Source organism: Euprymna scolopes, chromosome 5 (genome assembly GCF_053919585.1).
Source record: "Euprymna scolopes isolate OS-2025 chromosome 5, ASM5391958v1, whole genome shotgun sequence".
Taxonomy (NCBI): domain Eukaryota; kingdom Metazoa; phylum Mollusca; class Cephalopoda; order Sepiida; family Sepiolidae; genus Euprymna; species Euprymna scolopes.
Window position 1 is genome coordinate 113,821,790 of NC_136486.1, and position 27,270 is coordinate 113,849,059.

At 29.4% G+C, this 27,270-nt stretch overlaps 1 protein-coding gene across 24 annotated transcripts in view; it reads left to right on the forward strand.

Moving 5' to 3' along the window:
- Positions 1-27,270, forward strand: part of LOC145276958 (casein kinase I-like) — a 464,141-nt gene that overhangs the window by 409,295 nt on the left and 27,576 nt on the right. For 22 of the 24 annotated variants that reach the window (XM_080128500.1, XM_080128498.1, XM_080128484.1 and 19 more), the window contains 2 exons: positions 3,024-3,130; positions 12,933-12,989. In XM_080128500.1, coding sequence (XP_079984626.1) covers positions 3,024-3,130; positions 12,933-12,981 — 156 coding nt within the window. In that variant the 3' untranslated portion in view covers positions 12,982-12,989. Of the gene's footprint in view, positions 1-3,023; positions 3,131-12,932; positions 12,990-13,492; positions 13,576-27,270 lie in introns of all 24 variants that reach the window. The other 2 variants (XR_013868064.1, XR_013868063.1) reach the window with 1 other exon arrangement.

Consider the following 27,270-nt stretch of genomic DNA (forward strand, 5'->3'; position numbering starts at 1 on the left):
TTATCTAATATATATTTTGCTCCTCCTCTTTGTGTCTCTTTGGTAAATTTGTTTTTGGATTTCAGTCTAATACTTTTTATTTTCAATGGAAATTTATCTCACTTATGTTTACTCCATGACATCGATCCCCCTCGAGTTGTACCCATTCATATTTCAGTATTTTTTTTTTTTTAAATAATAAAAATGGATGTTAAATGTCACTTACTTTTACTCATAGGATAACACTTTTTAAGCCAGAAATAGAAAAAAAGAAAATCACTAGATTTTCTCTCATGTCATGTAGTTATTATTCAGAATATTTGAAAAATTATATTTTTGTTTGATATTGTCTTTATATTGTTCTTGATAGTTTTTTGTTATTCACTGTAAGAATGAATATTTTTGTCTTTATAATTTTTTTTTTTTTTTTTGTATCTTGTTATTTTGTCTTTTAATCGTGATGGATGATTTTTGCCTGTTGATATTTTTAAACAAATTCTAATGCATTTTATTATATATTTATCATTTTTATTTAGTTTTTTTAACAAAATATTTCAAAAGCATTCAATATTTGTATGTAAATGTTTTACAAGTGGTGAGTCTTATACACAAAAGATTTCCTTCAACCATTTTCAAAGAATTTTCAAAGCAAATACAATTACTTCAACTGTTATATAGTATACTAGTAGGTAGGGGCAACAGCGGCCTTGTCTGATTGTAAAATTTAAATCTATATTTATGCAGATTTTGTATTTATTATTACAGTCAATTCTCTATTGAATATTATATTGTACCTAATATATTGTACTTTCAAAAGTTATAAAAAAAATGACCCAAGTGATATGAGCTGCAATTAAAACCAAAACATTTAGTGCTCCATCCGTGTTCCCTACTGTTTGAGCTATTGACAGATTAGAAAGATTTATAATTAAACTACTTTAAGCTATGAATGAATTTGCACATGCGCAAAAATAATAGAAATACATTGCCAAGTTGAAAGGAAGATTTTGTATTTCAACTTGCTGGCATATTTCTATGTGTTATTCATCCACCCAAACAAAGATTTTATTTGTTATAAACCATCCTTGGTGTGTGATTACTATTTCCTGTTAATTTTAGTGTTATGTGACCAGTAGTTTGACAGTTTATCGGTTAAATATTTACACACAGGCAGACAGACATCTGTTTTATTTTTATAGATTAATACCTAATTAGCAATGTTATATCCTCTTTTAACAGTATCACATTTTAGAAGCTAAAAGATGAAGATGCTATTTTTTCTTTGTACTAAGACAACAGTTTTAACTTTACACTAGATTTTCATTTACTTAAGTGTATCTCGAATTCCTTAGCGAAGGAGCAACCCGCATAGTTATCTCCATATGGAGAATGGAACATTAAAAGTTTATTTCTCAGGACATTATATATGATGTGTGGTGTAGCTGAAATTCTGGCAGCAACTAAATTTAATTTCAATCTTCAAATCTTTTACATCACATGTTTTAACTAAGCGATCAACTCTACTTTTTATATGAGGTTTGAGCTGGCATTTAGCATTATCCCTTGTGATAATCGTCTAGGAAAACGATTGTACATTTTATTTCAAATGTATATTACTGTCCCAGTAATAAGGATGGATAGAAAAGTATGGCGATTGAGGGGAAGGGGTAACTAATTTTTAAAAGACAGAGCCTGAACATGCTAAAGCATGTCTGCTTTTTGTCCCTACACATAACAGTTGTAATTATTGTGTCAACTTTGTTTTTTTTTCTCATGAAATTATTCATTCTTTGTATAATCCATGTCCTTTATCAATCATTTAGAAATACATTTGATGCATTTACATATGATGTCCATAAAATTTTTCTCTAATGTAAAAAAAAAAAAAAATGTTACAAAGACAATCAAGATATCACCATCAGTTTTGTTCGATTGTACTTGGTGGTTTTCAAAGTTAAATTTTTTAGCTCATTTAATATGGCGACTCTTCATGGGCACTATTATTCACACAAAGATTAGTCACCATTTATTAAAGCAATAAACCACTCAAAGGTAAAGGTTAATGAGAAAAATAGATTGACAATTAAATGATAAATACTTTGAGAGGATTTGAAATTTCTATGCAACTCTATCTAAACAATAGCCAATCCAAAAAACAACTCCTACCCTCGTTTGTCAAAATGTGAGGGTTAAAGGATAAAATAGAGGAGAGGGGACTGGAGCTACGAGAGTCACATTTTTTGCTTTAGTTCAGTAATGTTCTGTATCTTTGTCTGATACATATCTTTACGATAGCTCTAATATGCAGACTTGTGGCATTGGTGATAATCATAAACTTGGTCCACCTTAACCAATTCAAGAGTTGGGGAAAATGTTGATTGAATACCTTACAAACATGCATTGTAGGACACCTTGTTGCTGAAAGATGGTCGATTCAAAGTTCTGTATTTTTAGCACCACATATTCAGATCGATGTAGACATTTGCGACAATGTTTTCCTCAGTCGTTCATGATAGACCCCCCCCCCCGGACACTGACTCTATAAATTTCTCTAGTTTCATTGAGCCTGCATATTTTGTCTTAATAAAACAGGTTTAATCAACAGGATGCCGAAAACAAGAATGTAATCTAATTACAAACATTGAAAACAACTGAGTTGTAAGATAGAAACAGTTTGATGAAGATATCTTTATAATTTTCTTTGTAATAATTTTTATTTAATTCTAAACAGACTTTATACATACCTTGTATACTTAATAATTTTTATGTTAGCAATCCTTGTGCTTAAGTACATGATCAGCCTCAGAACCATCTGCAGATCCTTTTTTGTGCAAGGAATATATTTAATCAAACTGAGTGATCAAAACTTTTCCAATCTTGTTCTTACTTTATAAAATAAGCTGTTTCTTTTAAACATTTTATGTTATTGTCTTCAAATATTAGATGAAATATATTTACATATTAATATATTACAGATCAAATATTATACGCACACACATACGCATTTTCCTTAATTTAATCATGTTTTTCTTTCTTTCTCAAAGGTGGTGAGTTCCACAAATGGCGAGTTGGCACCAGAAGACCTTATTGATCATTCAAATACACCAATCACAGTACCAAACAATGATGTTGAAGTTGTTGATGAAACAAAGTAAGTATTATTTTTGTTTTCAATATTTACCTTAGTCATTAAAATCTTGCATCTGTTTACTTCATATAAGTGTATTGTTCAATTGACACCATCAGATTTCAAACTGGTAGTGAACACTGTTAAAGCAAACGTATTACTAATTAGCAATTTGGTATGTACTGATTATATAAAAAAATGTCTATATAGAAAAATTAGAAGTTAAATAAATTAAGTCAAGTCTTACAAAATAAATTCTTAAAAGATGGATCAAAAGGTAAACAAAATGAATGTTTTTGTATTTACATTGTGGGATATGATCAAAACTCCATCAAATTACATATGCAGTGCTACCCCCATCAAATACAAAAATAAAATTTAAGTCAATTTTTTTTTGGAGTTGTTGAACAATAGAATCATTATGATTGTAATAAAAGGTGGTTGTTTTAAATTTTAACAACGGATTGAAACAATTGTGTTAAGAGTCATAAACTGAACATGTTCCTGTTGGAATAGGTAACTTTATTAAAACAAAGAAGAAATACCTTGTGTTGCCAGGAAGTGAATGAAGGACTACATCCTCTCTTTATTGCTATCAAAATATATCCTATACTCAATAAAATCATCTGAACCCTATTTCTCTTAAAATTTTGAATTTTCCCCTGTTAAGTCTTTCATTTGTTTAACTATGTGAACACTTTTTGATGTCATGTGTATGAGTGCATAATTATGATTGGCCTAGTAGATACAGTCATGGGCTATAGAAAGTTCAAATTCGGACCCCCCCCCCCTCCCGGCTACAGATAAAATATATTTTGTTCAATTAATCAGAGATGATGGGTGTTGTGATCTAGCATTAAATGATTTGAGGGGTTAATATGTCGTAAAACAGAAAAACTAAACTAGACATTTGACAACTTTATACAGGGTGAAATGATAAAATTGTCACCGTAGAAAAGACATGATTCCATTTCCGTTTGATGAAAACCGGTTTTTTTTTTTTTGTTACAGACCATCTCTTAGTTGGCTAGTTGTGTACAAATCCCAAGATAGTCTTCTATCATGTCTGAAAGTGACACAATGTTCAACAAGAGATCGGAGAGGTGCCGCTGTACAACTCATGCTCTGTACTGATCCAAGTTATGACAACAGGACTATTGTCAGCACACTCAAAATGCACTGCTGGATGGTTCAATGCTTGAGGGCATAGCTGAACAAAGTTTCCGGCCACAATTATGGTCTTTTGTATGGTTTCAAGTGAGGGTCACATCATACCACCTCACATCTTTGAAGTCCGTTTGAAGTCTACACCAAAATGTACTTGGATGTGCTAAAGAGTGTGTTGATTCGCTGGTGAAATCGGGTAGTCACTGGCAGACCCTGGGCGTGCCAGCTGGACTCGGCGCTGGCTCACAAGTCCAAAGAGACCCAGGCTTCACTTCAGGAGGAGTGCTACGACTTTGTACCCTTCTTTCACTGGCCTCCCTCCTCCCTTGACCTAAACCTGCTAGACTACTTTGTTTGGTCATATGTCGAGAACATCATCAATATGACCTGATTGCTGCCATCTGTTGAGTATTCACCGAGCTCTCACCGACGCTTGTGGAAAATGCATGCTCCCAGTTCCAGACTCGTATCGAGATGGTGATTAAGGCTGAAGGCGGCTACATTGAATAGATGTCAGCACTACTACATAATCAAGTTACTGGAATTGATTTTTTCAATAAGTTTTTAAATAAATCTGTAGTGTTGTTTTTGTTTTTTTTGGGGGGGGGGACAAATTTATCATTCCAGCCTAAAGCGGGTTCTCCCTTATTCCTCTTTCTGTAACTCTTAATGTCTTCTTGATAATGTAATAAAGTTCCTATGTAACTTTACTCTTTATTTAAAATTATATATAAACATAATTTTATGATTTTAAGGCATTTTATTATAGATTCCTTAATGTGCGTCTACTGTCTCCGGTATACGTAGAGTAGCATTACAAGTTGATTTTTTTTTTCTTTTTAGATAATTATTTTATCAACTTGCATGAAAAGAGATTTGTAAAAGATGCTTAAAACCGTTTGAATTATGCAAATACCATCAGTAGTTCAAAAGTTATGAGAATTTTAATGCAAAAATTTATGCTTTTCCGTAGACATTTTTCTTTAGAAAAAGTGTGCTAAATTACGGACCATTTCAAGAAATTCGGTAATTTCGCCACCATTTATTTACTTTTCAAGCTATTCTCATGAAACTTGGCACTCTTATATAAAATTGTGGGCTCTTTCTGATCATGCAGTCAAATCTGATGTATCTCTTTACCATAAGCCATGAATTTTAAATTCAGATGTACAAATTTAAATTTTTTTAAAACTGGTGCATGGTATCATACAGTGGGTGTTTTTTCATGAACAAAACTAAGTATTATAGTAGTATTTAAATATAGCTTTATTGAGAATAGGCATTTTCCTGCATCCTCACCAAAAGAGAGCTTAATCTTGGGTGTAGCCATTGAATGTCTAAAGAGCATTTATGGCCGGTATTTACTACTTCCCTCAAAGAAAAAAAAAATTGAGTAGATATGAATTAATCTTAGAAATGAATCGAAGAAAATTTTTCATGTAGATTTTGTATTTCTGTAAAAGATGGAAATTCCTGTAATCGATCAGAACTTATGCATTTTAGGACCAGTCCAATTTTCAATTTTGTAAATCCTCTCTATCTGGTCCAAAATATACCCCTATTTTCTGAGATGCAACCATAAATCGTACTCTACATGAATCCTCAATGTAACTTTCACAGTACCAGGATACCAGGAATCCTGATAAGCAACTATATATATTCACCAGTTGATGGTAATTTTTATCATTTCTATTCTGTTTTACTGAAAATTCCATTATGTAAACAAAGAAATAAAACAGTAATTTTTTACCTTGTTTCCACCTTAACATTTAAAATGATTACTTTAATAGGTTTTACGGTATGCTGAAAACAAATATCACATTTAAATTTTCTGCAAATAAGTAGTATTCCGAATATTAAGCAATGTCATTTCTTATGTTATCGCTGGTGGCCATCTTGGTAGGCACAAGCGCAACCCCGAGAAACTATGCACAGGCATGCACTTCTAAGAAAGAAGCTTTATGGAATCTACGTTTTGATTTAGGCACAGATAATGAGTGGGGAAAATTATTGATAGTAGTTTCAGCTAGACGGGTGTTTTTCGTAAAAGATTGCTTTACACAAAGAGTCGCCATGTATTTCAAAATCCAAAAAATTCAGCTTTAAAAAATGTTTTTTTAATTAAGTACCCCCCCCCCATCCCCCGATCTTTAGGGTTAAGGTTGGCATTAAAATTAGGATTGAACAATTATCACTTTTTTTTTTTTTTTTTTTTTTTTTTAATCCTCCATGATTGGGCAATAGACACCTAATGGTATATTAGGTATAAATGCAAAAAAAAAAAAAAAATTATTTAAAATCATGATCTAAGTGAGATATTTTTTTTTTTATATACACTCTAAACAAAGCCAATAAGCATAAGGGTCTACTGTGGTAATAGGTTAACCTGAATGGGGAGATGTTTGTTCACATTACATTTAAATGTCTATGTTAGTACAATCAGGAAAACAGTGAGCAGAAAGGAAATTTCCAAGAAAAAAAATTCTGGCTTTTAGAGTTTTTTACAGTGAAGGGGGTGGATTTTGTTGATAGTCTGATGGATCATGGATATTTTTGTTGATGTACAAGTGAAGTAAGTTCATCAGAGTACATTTCATGGAAGTATATGTAAAGCACAGAAATGTAACTGCGATGATGTGACAGGAGCTAAAGCTTGGTAGACAATTCAGGACCTATTAGGGTAAACATTTATTGCACCCTTTCAAAGAGGTTTATGCACCAGCTCAGATGTGGTAACAATATTGCAAGCATAAATAGTGGCTTTATATAGATATAGGATATGAGATTTACTGTTTTATGACCAGATAAATGTATATGAAAAATGCAAGAAATTTTATATAGAAATATATATTAAATACATCTATTAGCACAATATTATTATTGCAAGTTGGGTATCTTTGAAATAATTATTATTCCATCTCTGGCTATTTATTAAAGAACAAAAATCAGTGAAAAACCGTTTTGTATGCAGGTATGAATTTTCTGGGGTTTTTTTTTGTTTTCTTTTCTTATTTAATTTGTTTCTTAAAAAAATCCTTTATTTCTTTTAAAATCTTGTTTTGAAAAACAATTTCATAATAATTCTGATCATTATCATTTATAATTATGTCGTTTTGAAAATTTTGCATTCCTCAAACTGCAGAAATAAATCTATTTGAGTGTATTTGAAAATAGACACAAAAGTCAGTAGAAACGTAAATGGTGGAGAGTTCATACTCATGATCATTTTTTTTTTCTAGATTAGACCCTAAATATAGGTGTCTAACACAATTTATCGCACATGTTTTTCCAAAACAAATAATTTTATCAATATGAAAACTGAATGAAAAAAAAAAAAAAAAAAAAAAAATGAAATTATATAAATATATTATTTATTTATTTTTTTTTTTTACAAAGTTTTGTTTTATTCAATTTTATTGCTTTGATAATGCTATTTTCTTGGGAAACATGTTAGATAAATTGTCCATAAAAGCATATTATTTGTGATCTTAGAATCTAGGTCTAGAAGTGTAAGCCATTTTTAGTTTCAGAACAGTTTCAGATGGTTCGCTGTTACACACAAGTCCTGGGAGGTGACTTATTTGTAGTAGACAGTTCCACAGAGCAAAATATTCTTACCGTGTCGAGACGGAAAAGAACATGTGAAATTGCTCCAGAAAAGGTTTAATATTTATGAAGCAATTCTGGTTTCTGATTGGTTGGTAGCAGAACGTGAATTAATTTGATTCGTCAGTTCTTAGCAGCATCATTTATAAATAGAATCGTCCGACTGTGTGGGATCATACCCCATTACAAGTCCAAAATATTGCAACACTAGATCTCATAAAATCAAATGTTTCATAACTAAAATGAAGCTTGGCAAAAATTTTTTTAATTAGTCTTTAATCTGTTCTATTATAGTTCATCAGCCATTTCTTTAAATTGTTTTTTTATCTGTAATTTTATGGACTAGAAATGGCTGACGAGGGATAGAATAGATTGCATCTAACAATATGTTGCCAGGTTCCATTTTAGTTGCAAAACCTGTGGTACCATGACTTCGCAACTTCTGTAAAATCATAAATATGTATGTACAATGAAACATTACTGCAATTTCAAATCTGATTATTATCACATTTAAATATAATGTTCTAACGTGTGTGTGTGTAATATATATATATATATATATATATATATATATAATTCTTGGTTCGTTAGTTATTCATAAACCGATATTTCTACATTACTAATTTAATAAAAATTTTCAGACAGTCTGTCCTTAAAGTTAAGGAATGTTTTTATGTTATTAAAATGAATTAAATTGCAAATTATAAATTAAATAAAATAAAAATATTTTTCGTAAGTCGATTCTGCGAGACTGTTCTAGGTTTTACTTTCGGTAGTTATACAATTTCAATTCATACGCCACGATTTGACGACTCTAATCAATAAGTAAAAAAAAAAAATCCCCTATTTTTTAAATTTAAATTCATTTGTTTATCTTCCAAGTTTTTAATTTAAAAAAAAATTGCTTGCCAGAAAGTGCATTTTGAGTTGAGACATAAAAGTCGAAGAATCTTAACAAAACCATCTTTGTTGTAAAAAAATCATTTTTTAACAAAATTGACAGTACACGTTTGTTTGTTTTTTTTTTTTTTTGTTTAAACAGTTGTTTCTATATGGAAAATATGTACTTTTCTTTTTTATTAAAACTATAAATTGTTAGAAAATACAGTTTTCTTTTCGAAGAAAATTCATGGTACATATGCATTTTGGTAATGTGCTGAAATAATACCTTTTTTATTATTTTTATTTTTTTTTTTCCAGCCATTCTTACCATGGAGAGGGATGGTGTTTTGTAACTATTCTGTGCTTTCAACTAACAATTTATTAAAAAAAAGAAAGATATCATGAAATTATTTTAAAAAAAAAAATTTGTGAAAGTTGAATTTAACTAGACCCCCCCCCCCCCAAAAAAAAAGCAATGTGTATGGTGCATTCAACATTGTAGCTGGGGCCTATTTGGCAATAATATCCGATTAAGATTCAATTTTTTTTTTTTTTACCCGTAAATTGTTAGGTTAAAGTTTTTTTTTTGTTTTTTTTTTCAAGAAAACTAACAAAGTTGAAAGTACACTTGTTTTTCTTTTTTTTTTTTAATTTTTTTTTTACAGAATTTGTTTTTATACAAGAAAATATGAATGCTTTTTCTTTATTAAAGAAATTGTTAGGTGAAATACAGAAAAGTTTCTACCAAGAAAATCGTTATTTTTTTTATTTTTTAAAAATTTTTTTTATTTTTTAATTTTTTTTTATTTTTTTTAATTTTTTTTTATTTTTTTAATTTTTAATTTTTTTTATTTTTTTAAATTTTTTAATTTTTTTTTTCAGCCATTCTTACTATGGGGAGGGGATGGTGTTTTGTAATTATTCTATGCTTTCAATTTTCACATTAGGTCGACCTCCACAATTTTTAACATTGGTAGGTTGGGGGTGTTTATTCCGAAAGCTGTTCTTAACATGGGGAGAATGGTGGTATTTATTCCAAAAGTCGTTCTTAATATGGGGAGGTTGGGAGTGTTTATTCATGGCCGCTAATGAATTATAGTGCATAGTACAGGTCTTTATATCTCGAAAACTACTTGCCTTTGCAAATTTTAAATGAGATTTTCTTATTCAGCATAGTTGAAAACCTTTAAAAGTAGTCATTTTAAAGAAAATTGTGGAGATGGACGTAATGTAAAAAGATATTGTGAAATTTAAATTTAACTTGGAAAAAATAGCACGATACCAAAAATAAAAATAGACAGAAAAATCCCCCCTTTGGATTTGTACTTACAAAGATTTGAAAAAGTTGTCATAACAAGTAAATATTTTCAAAGGTAAGATAAGTTACTTTTCTACCTAATTGGATAATTTTTAGTGTTTTTATTGGGTTTTATTACTGCACACATAGATTCGAAAAAGTTGTCAAAAAAAAACAAATGTATATAACAAATATTATCAAAGGCAAGATAAGTTACTTTTCTACCAAACTGAATAATTTTTTAGTGCTTTTATTTAATGTAAAATGTTTATTCGGCTCGAAAAACACAGCGTTTACCGCTATATTTGAAAATTACAAATAGTGGCAAACTGTGTTAAGCACGTTAAGTTTGGGAAAATGAGTTAAAACTACAAAAACTATACAAAATACTGTTAAAAAAAACACTGAATATATGTCAGCCTATCATATATTGAGTTCCTAACAGTATTTTGTATAGTTTTTTTTTAGTTTTAACTCATTTTCCCAAACTTAACGTGTTTAACACAGTCTGCCGCCATTTGTATTTTTCAAATATATCGATAAATACTGCATATTTTCAAACCAATTAAGCATTTTACATTAAATAAAAGCACTAAAATCTTATCAAGTTAGGTAGAAAATTAACTTGCCTTTGATAACATTTGTTATGCATTTATTTTTTGACAACTTTTTCGTATCTGTTTAGTAATACAAACCCTTTTTATTAATGTAACGTTTAGTTGGTTTGAAAGTGTTTATCAGTGTATTTGAAAAATACAAATGGTGACAGACACTGTTGATTACGTTAAGTTTGAGAAAATGTGTTAACACTAAAAAAACTATACAAAATACTGTCAGAAACCCACCGAATATGTCAGCCTATGTCACGGTAACATATATTCAATGGATTTCTGACACATTTTTGTATAGTTTTTTTTTAGTTTTTAACTTATTTTCTCAAACGTAACGTATTCAACAGTCCGCGACCATTTGTCTTTTTCAAATAAGCAGTGTGTTTTTCGAGACAATTTAAACATTTTACATTAAATAAAAGCACTAAAAAATTATCCAGTTAGGTAGAAACGTAACTTACCATACCTTTGCTTTCATTTGTTTTTGGACAACCTTTTCGAATTTGTGTATAGTACCCCCCCCCTTCATATTAATTAAAAACTCATATTTTTTTGGGGGGGGGGGGTAAAAAAAAAAAAAAAACTCGATTTAGCGTTTCAACATTTTAGCAATGTTCGGTTTAATCCACTGATTGTTGGTCGAGCCATGATTGACGGAAAACTTCCAAGGATCTGGATCAAATTCTGCAAGAATACCATTTTTCACTTTTTGGAGTGGATTGCTGTACCAAGAATATAAGAAACCTGCATTTTCTCTTTTTTATTAAATTTTTCCATTACACCAAATTGAGCCACAGCAACGCGTGGCAGGGTACAGCTAGGTTGTGTGTGTATGTATATATATATATATATATATATATATATATATATATATATATACACACACATAAATGCTTATTAAGAGTTTAAATTTAATTTCTCATGTATGTGTATATATATATATATATATTAATTTCTCATATATATATATATATATGTATATATATGAGAAATTTAAACTCATAATTAGCATTTACAACAAATTAACAAGGAATACAAATTGAAAACTTAAAAAGTTAATTTTTCAATTTGTATTTCTTGTTGAATAAGAAATTTGTAGTTTCTAATTTACAGAATTTAAAATTCAATTTTCTCATATCCATGCTTAATCTTTTGAGCGTTTTATCTGATTAGGATTCTTTTATAAATATTAATACTAATATTTATGTTTGCTTTGAGTTTTACAGAATTATTCACTTTGTAAACTTTGTAAACTGGGGGGAAAAAAAATTTCTGAAGTTATATATAAAATGGATACACCCATCGATTTTGATGTATGAGGATCACAACAATTAAGTTGTTTGAAATTCACACAAATGAATTGTGTACAGTAGTGAAGGCTTGTGTAGAACCATCCACATTTTTATAACAACTGCTAATCTCAGTTGGTGCAATTGAATGCCATCGACAGAACCGACAATAGACCTCTAGTTTTATATCATAGTTTTCCTTCTCCTAGATGCATGACTTCAGGAAGACTTAGTTCATCTCTCCTAGTGTGTGTGTGTGTGAGTGAGTATGTGTGTTTTTATCCCCCCCCCCCCGATACAAACCTGGAAAATTTTACATCCCAGTGCAGAACATATAGCGCCTTGCATGCCCAAATAATTACCAAGCGGGTACTGGCCAGGCTCTTCATTCATTAACTTTATTGGTCTGACTAGAACTGCTGTATCAACAGGCATCTATATCTATCTATCTAATATATATATATATATATATATATATATATATATAAGTAGTAGCATTTGTGTGTCTGTGTACAACTCCTACAGCCTAAATCATTGGACTGATCATGACCACACCTGGCATGATGATAGCCCCCACCTAGGGATGATGCACACCCATTTTTCAAGGTTAACGTCAATGGTCAAGACCAGGACTTTGTTTTTGCTATATGCCTGGGTATCTGTAACACAGATATCCGAGCATACAGCAAAGTCCCGCGCAAATAAATAAATATATAATGTCGATTGTCTTAAAGCTGTTTTAGATAAGTGAAGATAATCAAATTCATTACTTATTAATCTTATGAAACTTTAGTTGAAAGCATAACCAGTCTTTTGTGTATGCAAGTTCTGTTGTCTTAAATTGGCTGTTTTGATTTTGATAGGTTGATTTTTATTTTATTTATATATATATATATATATATATATATATATATATATTCCATTCGGGTTTTCTTTTCCATTCTTGTTTACACTATTCTTTCTCTTTCTTTCAGGTGCTGTTTCTTCAGGAGACGCAAGAAAAAGAAGAGTCGACAGACATAGATTCTGAGGTGGATATGTGTATTCAAATCATAATCTGTACAGTTTGCGAAAATGATCAGAGAAACCTTCCTATCTTTTTCTCAACATCTTCCCCATTATTATTTTTGGTATTGTAGCAATAGCAGACACTCTTAAATTGGCCCCTTTCTAAGACGACAAATCCGAACACAAAAACAATAACAATATTAGTAACAAAGTCTGCATACCTGTTAAGCTTTTATGTTTAAACTGCGGCAGTGTTATCTTACTGCTGTTAACATGTTAACAAATGTCCTCTCTAGGATTTTGCATGTACAAGAAAGAAAAAGCTCGGTACTGTGGCCATACAATTTATTCCAATCAAATTCCATTCGAGTACATCTGAAACTTTTTTGGATTTTACAAAAAAAAATAAACAAAACAAAATAGAACAAAGAGTGAAACAAAAGCAAATACAAAAAAAAAAGATAGGATTGGTTTATTTATTAATTGGGTCATTAAAGTTTTTTTTTTTTTTTTTTTTTTTTTAAAGATTGGAGAGGAAGGATACAATTTACTTTTGAAGAAAGTTTGCAATCTGGTTTCAACATGAATTTAAAAAAACAAAACAAAAACGTAAGTTTGTATCATCTGAGAAAAAAGAAAATGAAGAAAACTCCCCAAAACGATTAGATTGAGGGGGGGGGGTGAAAATATCCTTACCATCATCTTCTGAGAAACTCCTACAAAAAAATAAATAAATTAATTAAAAAAAAAAAAAAAAAAAAGGATAGCTTAAAAATTAGTATTTTAACTTTCTTTACTCTAAACACAAAAAATAACTGCTGAAATATATTTTTTAATTTATGCAATTATTATCTGTTCAAATTCATTTTTCTTTTCTTTTCTTAAATCAGTTTTTGTTTATAAATTATATATGTATGTGTATGCACATATTTATAACACGAGAGTGCTCAATATTAGAGAGAGATAGAGAGCCTATGTGGATTGAAGTTTGAATAGAGTAGATAAAGAATATACAGTACTTGATGACTGTTAGTTTTTAGCCTCTGCCTTGGTATTGATCATGTGCTATTGATTCTAGTTCCATGAAGACGTGTGTGTGTGTGTGTATATATATATATATATAGAGAGAGAGAGAGAGAAGAGAAAGGAGGATATCTGACCAATATATGAATAACAACTCGAATCTTCCATTATAAAATGGGATTTCTCAGTAAAATATATCCCTTTATTAGATATGCAAAATTTATGAGAAAAAGGATGTTATTACAATGGAAACTAATGTACTTAAGTTTGGTTGGGGGCATAAAAGATAAATTGCTGTGGTGTTTTTTTTTTTTTTTAAATATGATATTGCCAAACGGGGAGAGAGTGGTAAATGGACGCTTCAGCAAATTGTTTCTTGTAACTCCTTACTGATTTATAATGTCGTCTCTAATGTAATATTTTTTTGGGGGGGGGGTTCTTTTCATTTGTATATCTGGAGAAGGCTTATATTCTACTGAAACATCACAGAACCTGAATTTCCTATGTCATTATTTCTATCTTATAACCACACAGACACAAATGTTTTCTTTGCTTTTTTTTTTTTTTTCATTGAGAACTAAATTTTGATAGAAGTAAAGCAAATCTTGTATGGCTAACCTAAACGAATAATGAAAAGAAAATGTATAATAATCATCATAATGATAAATAGGAGTAATAAAGGGGGGGGGGGGGTCTTCATTTTTTTTTTTTTTTTTTTCTGCCCTGAAAATATAAATGCAAAATTATTTTGCAATAAATAACCTTATTTACAAGTATGTTACATTTAATTTCGATCAATAAAAAAAAACAACCTAAACCTATTACTTAGAGATACACCTCATCCTACGTATCCGAACATTATTTTGAGTTTTATATCCCTTAAAAACAATTGTCAGATGCTGTTTCTCTTATGGTTTAGGTTTTATTCTTATATACATATATTTGGTTCTGTTGAGTGGAAACAAATCTAAAAGACTGCTCAATATTTCTATAATATATATGTGTATGATTTTCCAAAAAGTTAGGTCACATGATACCAAAGGTTTCTCAGCTAAAACAGAACATGGTTAAAATATATATATATATATATATATATATATAATTGTTGGGTATAGCTCATTCTATCATGTATTAATCATTTTTGATCAATAAATTTACAGAAATGGCTGACTAGTGATAGAACAGATTATATCCAGCAATATTTTTTGCTATGCTCCATTTTGGTTGTGGTATCATCAAATCTGAAATTATGTAAAAATATACATAAACACACACACGCACGCACATATATATATCACCCTGATCAGGGAATTAGATAGTCATCTTTAGTTTCTCTTCTGTTATTTATCTTTTGCTATTTTCTTTACTATTTCTTTCATTGACTTTCCAACCACAACAGCAAAATTCACCTTCTCTTGTTTGTAGCATCAATAATTCCAACATTCTCTTAATGGTCAGCTTTAATGATCTACAGATAACATGGAATAATACTTCTAATTCAAAATATTATTTTAGAACATGAAATTTATTAAAGGATTATCGGCATACAGATGTTTTAAGAGGGTGGGGGAGATGTAAGGAATATGTTTCTTCACAATCACATCTCCATGAAAAAATAAAAAATTCAGTATTATTTTTTAGTAGTTTCAAGTTTGGAGTATATACTCCAGTATTTATAAACGTTTAGGATCTCTGTGCATTTTGATAATAAATGAGATTTTAGTTTTACTCAATACGTCATGTTTTTGTCTATGTATTGGACTACAGCAACATGAAGTGATATTCATTTCCATATTTACGTGCTTGAACCTATTTTTCACATTCGCTTCAGGAACTTATTTTTCGTTACTTAGAGATTTGGAGTTCTTTTAATTTTGAAAATTATCAAGTTTAAAAAAAAAAAAAAAAAAAATTTAAAACAAGATGAAATGATCGTGAAACAAACTTTCAAATTTATTTCAGGATAAATGAGAAAACTTGTTTCTAAAAATAAATGAATTTAAAAAAAAATTTTTTTTTTTTTTTTTACATCAGAAAGTTTTTAAAATTTAGCTTTACAAAGCACCCAAATGTAAAAGTAGTGTTAGGCATTTATACTGCTGTCGTCTAATATAATGTATCGCGACGTGATTGACAATCTCATTGACATGTTTTTTTAATTTTCAAATGCGAAATGCAAAATAACTTATTGAGTTATGTTTTGCTTGTATATAATTGAAATTAAAGAAAAAGAAAGAAAAAAATCAGTATATAAATATGTAAAAAAAAAAAAAAAAAGATTGTATTTCACCCTCCATTTTCTTCTCGGAGAGTGTGTTCATAAGCACAGTTTTTTTATTAGTTTCTTAATGGTTTGAAAAGGAAAAGACACTTGTTTTTGTGTTTTTCGAGCATGCATGACCTGTTTCTGTCTTCCTCTTTATGTCCAACTGCTGCTGGTTTGTCCTTGTTTCATTTCCATTTTTACATGGGCCATTCCATTTTCATTTAGTTCCACAATTCAAACACATTGGCTTTCTCACTGTCTGGCATAAGGTCACTGGTTTGAAGCACTCTTTCTTTCTTTTTGTACATTTTGGGATAACATTTGTTGTTGAAATGCACAAAGATTGTAAGAGTTATTGTTGGCTTAAAAGAAAAATATTAGTATATGTCGGCACTCTCTGCCCCTATGTGAGTTTTTAAAATTTTATTTCATGTTGGTGTGATTTTAAAGAAGCACTTTTTATTCACATCCTTCCCAAATTCTCAGGGTTATTAATATATTTTATAATATCTGTCTTGTTTACAAATGTTTGATTCAGTGATTGATTGATCCACCTTGGAACAGTTATGTTTCGATATCTGGCTATTTTCAAATTTATTATTTAATAAATTTCTGATCTAAAAAAATATATAATAATTTTCTCTCCTTTTTTAAGCATCTTTAGGGTCATTTCCAATTTGTTCAAAGAAATAATTTTTAAAATAAGGAAGTGCACATAACAACATAAGGTAGACACTTTACTTACATCCTGCCTCAACATTACACTATTACTTTACCCAATTGATGGTAGTATGTTTTTTTTTTTTTTATTATTATTATATGATTGGAGAAGCTTACTTTCAAGTTTTCTTAACTTGAAATGTACAAGTGAATCCAGGATGATTGCATTTATTTCTATTTTTAGTTAAATAAAAATGCGCATGTCCTGCCTAACTTCAGGTCAAAAAAAAAAAAAACATCCTAGGCAGTTAAGAATTGTAAATATATAAGCATTTGTAGATTTCTTTTACACATAGCAGTAACTGGTGCTAAAGTGAATACAGAAATTGACTGTTTATTAGGTGATTGATTTTGAATAATGGTTTGAAGTACCTACTTGTTTCTAGCCACACTGAAGAGCTGTAATACGGTAAAACAGCTATATGTGGATGAACAAACAAACATATATATATATATATAAAATGAATAGGAAAATATATAGATGTTTATATCTTTATTTCTTATTTGTTGATGTGTAGGAATACAAAATATCTTGTTCTTTTTTTTCTAAAAGAACAAAATTTTTATCAGTTCCTTTGGCCTTCTTCAGTGTATTTCACGGTATGTGTGTATGGTGGTGGTGGGGGGTTATAGTAGGAGAAAACAGAGTATAGCCAATGAGATGAAATATATGATTTGATATTTTCTTATAGGTGGTATTATTTCCATTTTTTCTGCTACTTTCCCATTTTGATGTATTGCAAATTTTTCACATTTTTGACCATTCTTCAAATTCTCTGAAGGTTACTGACTACAATAAAATGACACACAAAGAAGGCTGTAGAGCACAATGGCTGAAAGTTTTTTGTAAATGATTTTTTTTGTAAACGTAAAAGCATGAGAAAGTGGTTGAAAACATCTAAATGCTATATGTTGTAAAATACATCTGGTAGATGTGCCAAGGACCGTCATCTGAGATGAACTGATTTTGCTGCAAATTTCTGGTTCAAAATCATCATACTCACTCAGCCACCAACCTGAGCATTTCTCAAAAGAGAATGCCTGCTTTTATGAAAAGGAATGATTTTAATAACGTTATTTGATAACATATTTTGCTAGTTTTGTGCCTCAATCAAATTTTATCAATCTTAATCAAATTCTGTTTTTAATTTGACTGGGGAATTAAAAAAAAAAAAAAAAGGAACAATCTTTTTTTTTTTTTATCTCAATAAAAATGCTATCTAGTAAAGCTATGAAAACAAGGTTTATCATTTCCAACAAAAACGGTCGCATTTCAAGTCACTATTTCAATTCTTTTCTAAAAAAGAAAAAAAAGTCAGCCATTTTGGATTCTACTATTTTCGACTAATCCAACAAATATGGCCGACTTGTGTTTGCTATCGTGTGACTTTATTATTAAAAATGTACAAAAATTGCTGAATAGAAAGTGATTTCTGGCTTTAATTTAATTTTAAAAGCACACGTCAAGCATTAGGGTTCTTTTGGGCCAAAGCAAAATCACATACCTTTTTATCCTATAAGAATCAATATTATTTCATTAAAACTATCAACCAGTGCTACAACCTCACCAGAAATAAATTTTTGTAAAGAATGTCGCTTGATGATTCTTATATCAGTTAATTCTATTTTTTTAAGAATGAAATTAATTGACATGATATTTGAGTAATGATATTTACTCTCAGAAAGGACGTTTTCGGGTACCCCAAAATGCAAACTTTTGATGGTTATTTGATTGTTTTATTCAAGTAGTAAAAACAAATTCATCCAAGAGACCTGCTTGGTGAAGCCTTACTTTTTATTAACATTGAATTTAATAATGTTTTGATATCGTGTGAATTTGCATTATTTTTTTTTTTTTATCTAACTCCCTCTTTCCCATCTTTAAAGAGAAAAATTTAGACAAATAAAACAACTTCTTTCAGCATCACTCAGCACATTTAACTTTTCCTTCCCTTCTCCACCTTTTCCTATTTTTCTGTATCATCCTACACAACTTTTTGAGTTAAACAGTTAATGTTTAGAATCAGTAACTATCACTATTATTATTATTTAATAGATTGATTTTATTTTTTGCCTCATTCTCCGTGTATTCTTAAAAGAATAAGTCTTAGACACATGCATGTAAATATGCTATGGACAAAGCACAAAATATAAAATGAAATCGCGTCACAAAAAAAAAAATTCAAGTAGACTAATATGCCACTTTTTTTTAATTGACAGAAACTTAAAATGTTAAGGATCGTAAAGAAAAGGAAACTCTTTACATTTTCCTCATAATTTGTCTCTTGTATAAATTTTGAAAAAGTTTGTCAATTAAAAAAAAAATGAGAATTAGTCAACTTGATTTTTTTTTTTAATCTTTTATATTTTACGATTTGTTCACTTTTTTCTATTATATTTTTTCTGTATGTGTTATATATATATATATATATATATATATATATATATATATATATATATATATATAAATTACCTCCTTGTCAGATGTTATTTTGAGAAACCAACACACTTTAGTCTACAAAAAATGGGCAAGTTGGCATTCTCCGGTAGGGGCACCTCAGACGATTAGCAATAAACTAATCCTTTCTCAGAAAAGGTAAAGCCTGGGAGGGTAGACTTTCTAAGACTGAACAAAAAAATACATCAGCCTAATAACAATAAAGCCACTGTCGGGCTGATTTGTATCATGGTTATATCCAGTTTCTAATCTTAACTTTTGTCATCCTGATGAGTTATGAAGATGAAACATGTGCTTTTGGATAACTGTGTGTGTGTGTGTGTGTGTATATATATATATATATATATATATATATATATATATATATAACATTGATAAGAAAGGGGAAATATCTTGACCAATCAGACTCTTGTCATTATCTCTAGTATATTGTTATGATACACAAATTTGATGGCTGATTTATTAAATTGAGCATCATCATGGTTGTTAGCAATGCCATACAACATTTTTTGCGTTGAGTGTGTGCTTGCATAATAGCACAACAATTCTCACTAGCAATTTACAGAAGCAGAGATACATGCAAAGTGCAAGATACCCTGCTCTGTAGAGAAGTGGGTTTTAGATGTTGGATCTAACTATTTTGTAAGGGAGGGGAGGATATCTAAACAAAGACCAGTTGTGAATCAGTTCCAGTTGATCAACTCATGAGAGATGAGAATGACCTTTACTGACATGAGTAGACAATGTTAAGTATCAGCAACGCCTGTGCAAGGGTTTTCAGCCGAGTGCAGCTTGCGTGTCGTCATAATTACATTAGCAATATTAAGATAGCCAGAAACAAGCAAAGTACTCAATATCTAGTTCAGTAGAAAATTTTTTTTTTTTTAATATTTTATTTATTTATTTTTTTTTTTTTTTTTTTTACAGTGGAGTTAATTATCTAGATAGATGCATTTAGTAAGACACACAAACTTCTACGAAATTTCAACTGAAATTGACTGATATTTATTTATTTTTTAAATCTCTTATTGGTTTAAAAAAGTTTTTCTGATTTCTGTGAACTTTTGAGTATCTGGCCAAAAATTTTTTTCTTTTCTCTAACTGCATGTGCCTTCCATCTCTTGATGCTGCTGATTTTATTTCACACATTTACGACACCCCTTTCACCATTCATTATACGTCCGTATGAATAACTACTTATTTTGGTGCTGTTCTACATTTGCACCAACGTGACACAAAAAAAAATGGCAAATTATTATCTAAATAAGGCAATTCTTACTGTGAACACGTGCTTATTTCTAGATTCATTAAATCTACGTTTGCCTTGGTAACAGATAACAAGATTTTGTGTATTTCTGATTGAAAATCTCACTTGTTACATGGCTATCATCATTTCACCCGTTTCTCTTAACTACCGCAGCACAAAAGGCCTACTATGTTGATGCATGGAGCATCAGAAATAAGATCCATGCGATAACTGAAATAATAAAATTGTTAAGGTCTAGTGCTGCCATAGTTTCACACATAATCAGGCAAATTTTTTATGCCTTTAATTAGTAAAAGTTAACAAAAATAAAAGTAGAATTACTTGTTATTACAAAGTCTCAACCATTGTTTCCAATCCTCAAATTTGTTTCACAGTCCTCCTTAAAAATTCATTAACCCTTATCCTTGAGTAGCCTATAGGCATTGATAAGCAGTAATTGGTTAGTATATAAAGAAAAGCACAATCGCATCTATCCATATATTTCTCTCTCTCTCTCTCTCTCGTGTGTGCATATATATATATATATATTGTCATGGTCACGTGTTGGGGTGGTTAATTAAATGGATGGACAATTGTTAACAGGAGGAGGTTAATATTAATATTTACATAGAGTTAAATTACATTTTTATTTTTTATACATATTATTTAGAATTTACAAACCTAAGCATTTAAAACTATTCTGACTGCATTCATAATTTGTTATTTATTTGAGATTGTTTTGCTATTTATATATCGCTTCCAGTATTTTTAATCTCTTTACTTTACTTTTTGCTGTGTAGGACCTTGGTATTTTCGACTATGATACTTCGAAATGATGGCAGCTATGTATTTTTAAATGTTGTGATATTGAATAAGAGTCAGAGAGGTGGAGAGTTTTCGTGACATGTTGGTAATATGGCGAATGTAATAAGCAGTGTTAGAGATATATTCTCCTAAAGGGCAATAAAATTGATAAATTATGTTCTTTTTTTTCTAGCAAGTTATTCATCTGCAAAGTGTTTTTGTTGATCACAGGGTTAGTTGTTTGTAGTTTTTTTTATAATAGATGATAAACTTGATTTTTTTTTTTTTTTTTTTTGTTATTTTTGGGAAATATGTATCTGCAAATAATATTTTTGAGAACATTTTCTTCGGTTTTTGAGTTTTTATGGTTGCAGTAAAATATGTTAACAGGTTGAGTATTATTTCCTTGTTGAATATTAGTAGCTTGATTTAAGTTGCTAAGAGTTAGTTTAATTTGTTTATTGACAAGAAATTTTGGGAAGTGGTTGTTGATTAGGACCTGTTTTATATTTATATAAACCCCTGCGTGTTTAAAAATCCTTCCTGCATCTTAAATTACAAAAGTGAATATCCATTTAATTACAAAATCACAATAATAAAAAGATCTCATATATCGCGCAAAAGTGATTGCTTCAAACAAAAAAAAGATTCTTCAGCGAACTAAGAAATATAAAATAGGTTCTAATCAACAACCAGTTCCCAAACTTTCTTGTCGATAAACAAATTTAACTATTAACAACTTAAATCAAGCCACTAGTATTCAACAAGAAAATAATCCTCAACCGGTTAACATTTTTCATTGCAACCAGCTACATAAAAATTCATAAACTGAAGAAAATGTCCTCAAAAATATAATTCGCCATATTACCAACATGTTGTCACAAAGACTAACTTTCCACCTCTCTGACTGCTATTCAATATCACAACGCTTAAAAATACATAGCTGCCATCATTCCGAATTCCGAAGAATCATAGTCGAAAATACCAAGGTTCTACACAGCGATACTAATGTAAAGAGACTAAAAATGCTGGAAGCGATATATACATAAAAGCGAAACAACCTCAAATAAATAATATAAATTATGAATGCAGTCTGAACATTTAAAAATGCATAGGTTTGTAAATTCTAAATAATGTATAAATCAAAAATAAAAATGTAATTTAACTCTATGTAAATATTAACCTAACCCTATTAAAAATTGTCCACTCATTTAATTAACCACCCCAACATGTGACCATTACAAAATATATAAATTTTTACAAACACAAACACACACATATATATAAATCCAGTTTTAGAAATGAGTTCATATAAAAGTTTACACATGTTTCGAAGGTGAATTATTCTAAGTCTGGTACAAGGCAAGACATGAGAAAGTAATCGATTTTTTTTAAAAATTAGTTTGCTTGCAAACAAAAATACTTCTCATCAGAAATAAATTGAAAATCATCCAAAGATACAGACAGACAAATGAAATAATGGTTGGATGTATTAAAAAAAATATATGCACATATATTTCATGTGAAAGTGTATGTATGTATGTATATATATATATATGTATACACATAACTAAATAAATATGTCTGTGACCACCATTTCATCTGTCTGTTTTTAATGACAGCATGTTTTTTACTGGTCTTTGGATGATTTTTGTTTCATAAGTGTTTTTTTTATTTACAGCAAACAAACGAAAAAAAAAACTGATTACTTGGTTTTTATATCATTCTTTGCCCCAGACTTGGAATAATAAATTCAGCTTTGGAAAGTGCATAAACAAGTTTTATGTGAACTCTTATTGCTTAAACAGGATTTAAATGCTATTTTAAATACACATATTACGTAAATATAGCTCTAGTTTGTCATATAAAGAAATGTTGAGCTTTCTCTTCTCTGCAAGTTGATAAATATTTATTTAAATTGCTCTATATGAGTTTAAGTGAATTTTATATAAATTATTTAAATGAGTTACATTATTATTTCATGTGTCCGAATTAGATGTTATAATAAGGAGATATGTACAAATTTTCAGTATTTACTTAACAGTGCTCAATACACAAGTAGATCTAGATTTTAAATTATGAAAATATATTTATTGCAGTTAAGCTACATAGAGGTTTTGTGTTTCATTCCTGTAGGGAATCGTCTGGTTAAATTACAATTTACCCCAATGACTCCCTATGAGGATGAAACATAGAAGCATCTGAGTAGCTTAATTGCCATAAATATATTCTTTTGTAATTTATATATACTAAAAATCTCAAAAAGTAGTTGTCATTTATCATATTTAGATTTCATTTTTTAAAAGATAATTATTAAGTAGTAAATTAACGTTTTCATGATATTGCAGAATATATTTGTGTATAGAAAATTAGTTATCTGAGAGATTAAGAAAATAGAAATCACATTTTATTGCTTTGTGTACACACTAATTTTGAATTTTTTTTTTTTTTTTTTATTTATTTATTTATTTTTTTTTTACAATAAATTTATAAAATTATAATTTTAATGCTTTGTGTACACACTAATTTTGGCACTTTTTTTTTTTTTTAACAATAAATATATAAAATTATAATTTTATAGGTGTAAACTTGAAATATGGATTTTTGAATTTAATTTGCATTATTTTGTTTACTATTCTTATCTTGGATGCTGTTTTTGCAACGTTTCTCCCAAATATTAGTCTGCTTAGGCTGTCTGAAGGTATCAGCTTCAGGATCTAAATGTACCAAACATTGATGTTATTGTTTGTTTTTCTTTTCTCTTTGCAAAATTCAACCATGTTTTGCAAGGCCAAAAGCAAAAATAACAATTTTTCTCTACAAAACAACCAAACACCATGAATAAATACTTGAAGATATAAGCAAGTTGAAGCATAAACACTTTTTTCCCAAAATTACTGGATTCAGCATTTAATAAATTGAAAAGGGTTGATATGCTGTCATACAAAACAAACAAACCAGAGATTGCATTGGCTGAAACATTATGAAAATAACATTCAAGATGTTGATAAAAAGTTTGAATAATCCAAAAAATACTAAACAAAAACAGTATTTTTATAAGTTAAAGTAGTTTGCTTAAAGCATTGTTTAAAGTGTATATAAGTAAAAAAAATTAAAGTTTATAGAAGGCAGAATAATGTAATGGTTTGACGGATAGACTCGAACTGATGCAAGTTAAGTTATAATGATGGAACCAGCTATGCAGTTTCACTTTTATTGATCCAATTCATGTGCATATGTCTAACCATACATATATCATTTCTTTTTCATATATATATATATATATATACACACACACACACACACAATATTTTACATGTAGGATGTTCTTACTTTCATCAGGTAGTGTGTCCATGATGCTATATTTCAGGATGTCTTCCCTTCATCAAGCGTGTATTAGACTTATGTGAGTAAGAACATCTTGCATGTAAAATATTGTTAAAAAACAAAAAAAAGACACTTATATATGTATGGTTATAAATATACACATGAATAGGATCGATAAGTGAAACTGCAAATCTGGTTCCACCATTATTATTCTTGAGTTGCATTAGTTTGTCTATACGTCACACATTTGCATTGTTCTGCCTTCTATAAACTTAAATTTCTTATAGTATTTTTTTTTTTTTTTTTTTTTTTTTTGTATAAGTGTGAGGAGTTGATATTAAGTTTTGTGTTTGAACTTTTTTTTTTATCTGCATCAGATTTACAAATTCTATGATTTATTAAAAGAAAAGAAAAAAAAAAAACCCAAAATAAGGAATTTCTTTTTACAACCTCTCCCACCTTCTTGCAAATTGTCAATTTCCAAACTGTTAGGTGATTTCTATACTTCCGTGTATATAATATAACTTGTACATACATTCAGTACAGAACATTTGCATGATTATTACGTCAGCATTTTAAAGATGTAACATTTTTAAATAAGCTGTGACAAATACAATGATAAAAAGATTAAAAAAAAAAATTAATATGAAAGCAAATTACAACAACCCCAGCTTCATCCTAAAGTTTGATTCCACTACCAAAACAACTTTAACAACAACAACAAAAAAGTGTGCGTGCGTGTGTGAGGGAGGGGGGGATGAAACATTAATGAAAAAAATGAATGGTAAAAAAAAAAAAAACTTTAAAACAAAAATAAATCCAACAAATTTGTATCTTTTCTTTGAATATACCATATTTGAAAGTAAAATAAAGTTGGTGATTAAGGATATGACTTATGTTTTTTAATTAGTGATTTTGGTAAGTATTAAAAATAAAATGTTTTATTTTTATTTTTTTTTTTTTTAAATTAAGGGTTTGGGGAAGAATTAAAAAAAAAAAAAAAAAAGATGTGTATGTGTGTGTATGTATAATATTTAAAAAAATATTAAACATTTTTTATACCTACAGACACTAGTGGTTCAAACTTATGCAATCATATATTTAGGAAATGACAATTACTGATTCAAACCCAATCCACAAAGCCACCCATGACTTAATAGATTGGTGTCTTTCCTCCAGACCACCAGCAACTAACATGTAAATAGAAGAAAATTAAGTAGCCATGAACATCATGTCAGTAGACATTCAGATTATTCAGCAACAGGAAGTTGGAATATATATGTATATATATACATGTGTGTTTGTGTGTTCATGGGAAAAATATTTAATTATATTTTACTCTTTATTTATATCAATCCTTTTACTTATGGAGCTCAATGTATATTAAATATAACAACAAACCATATACAAGTAAATCACAAGTTTATATTCTAAATTCCAAGATATTCCTCATCTTCCCATTTATAAAAAATAAACGGTAAGATAATCTTAGAATTTGGAAATTTTTGTCATTTTATTAGTGGCCTGGCAAGTCAACAGGGGAGACAACAAAGCAAAAAAAAAAAAGCCCTAAGCAAAATTCATCCTAAAGCAGCAAAACTGAAGCTAGCTTGCCAGGACAAATGTAGGTATTTTATTGGTTTGAAAATATAGTCATTTGTTTTCCTATTTTTGCATATGAATTACAAAATATCTGATATTTCCCCAAAACCTCTGACCTTGATGGAGGCGAGACTAGAACTTGCTGCTATGGTTTCAAATAATCTAAATAACAGCAAGGAGAGACTTGACTCCAGATATTTCTCCCCTCTTTGGTTATCATACATAAAGTAAATTTCAGTGTATAAGGATTTTTTTGATACTGGAGATATTCATAATTGTACCCCATTTCCAAAAGAGGAGAGATACAACATATGAGAAATATTTGGAATCAAGTCTCCCCTTGCTGTTATTTCAGATTATTTGAAACCATAGCAGCAAATTTTAGTCTTCCCTACATCAATGGTCTGTTTCGTTGTATGGCAGTTCTTCAGTGTGGCTAGATGCACTAATCCAAAGCCAGGGATCAAGCCTACAATCTTATATAAATATAAAAAGCGACTTTTAAAGTGCTCCATTTGTTTTATTTTTTGCAAAGAGCTTTACATTACACTAAGTAGTAGCAGGCAATATCATTAGCAATACTGCTCGACCCAAGAGAGGATTCTATATATATATATATATATATATATATATATATGTCATCCACAGATGCTGTTTTGCTGTATCACAACTCTTCAGTGCACCTGGACTAGCATCTATCTCAAACCAGGTATTGAAGCTCCACACATCTAGTTGATAGTGACTGTCTGTTAGACTCGACTCAGCTTTCCGTTTTGGTATCAGGGAATGTAATATCTGTTCCATCCTCAGTAAGTGATGGGTGGATCCTTTTAAATTTTAACAATTTTTATTTTTGTT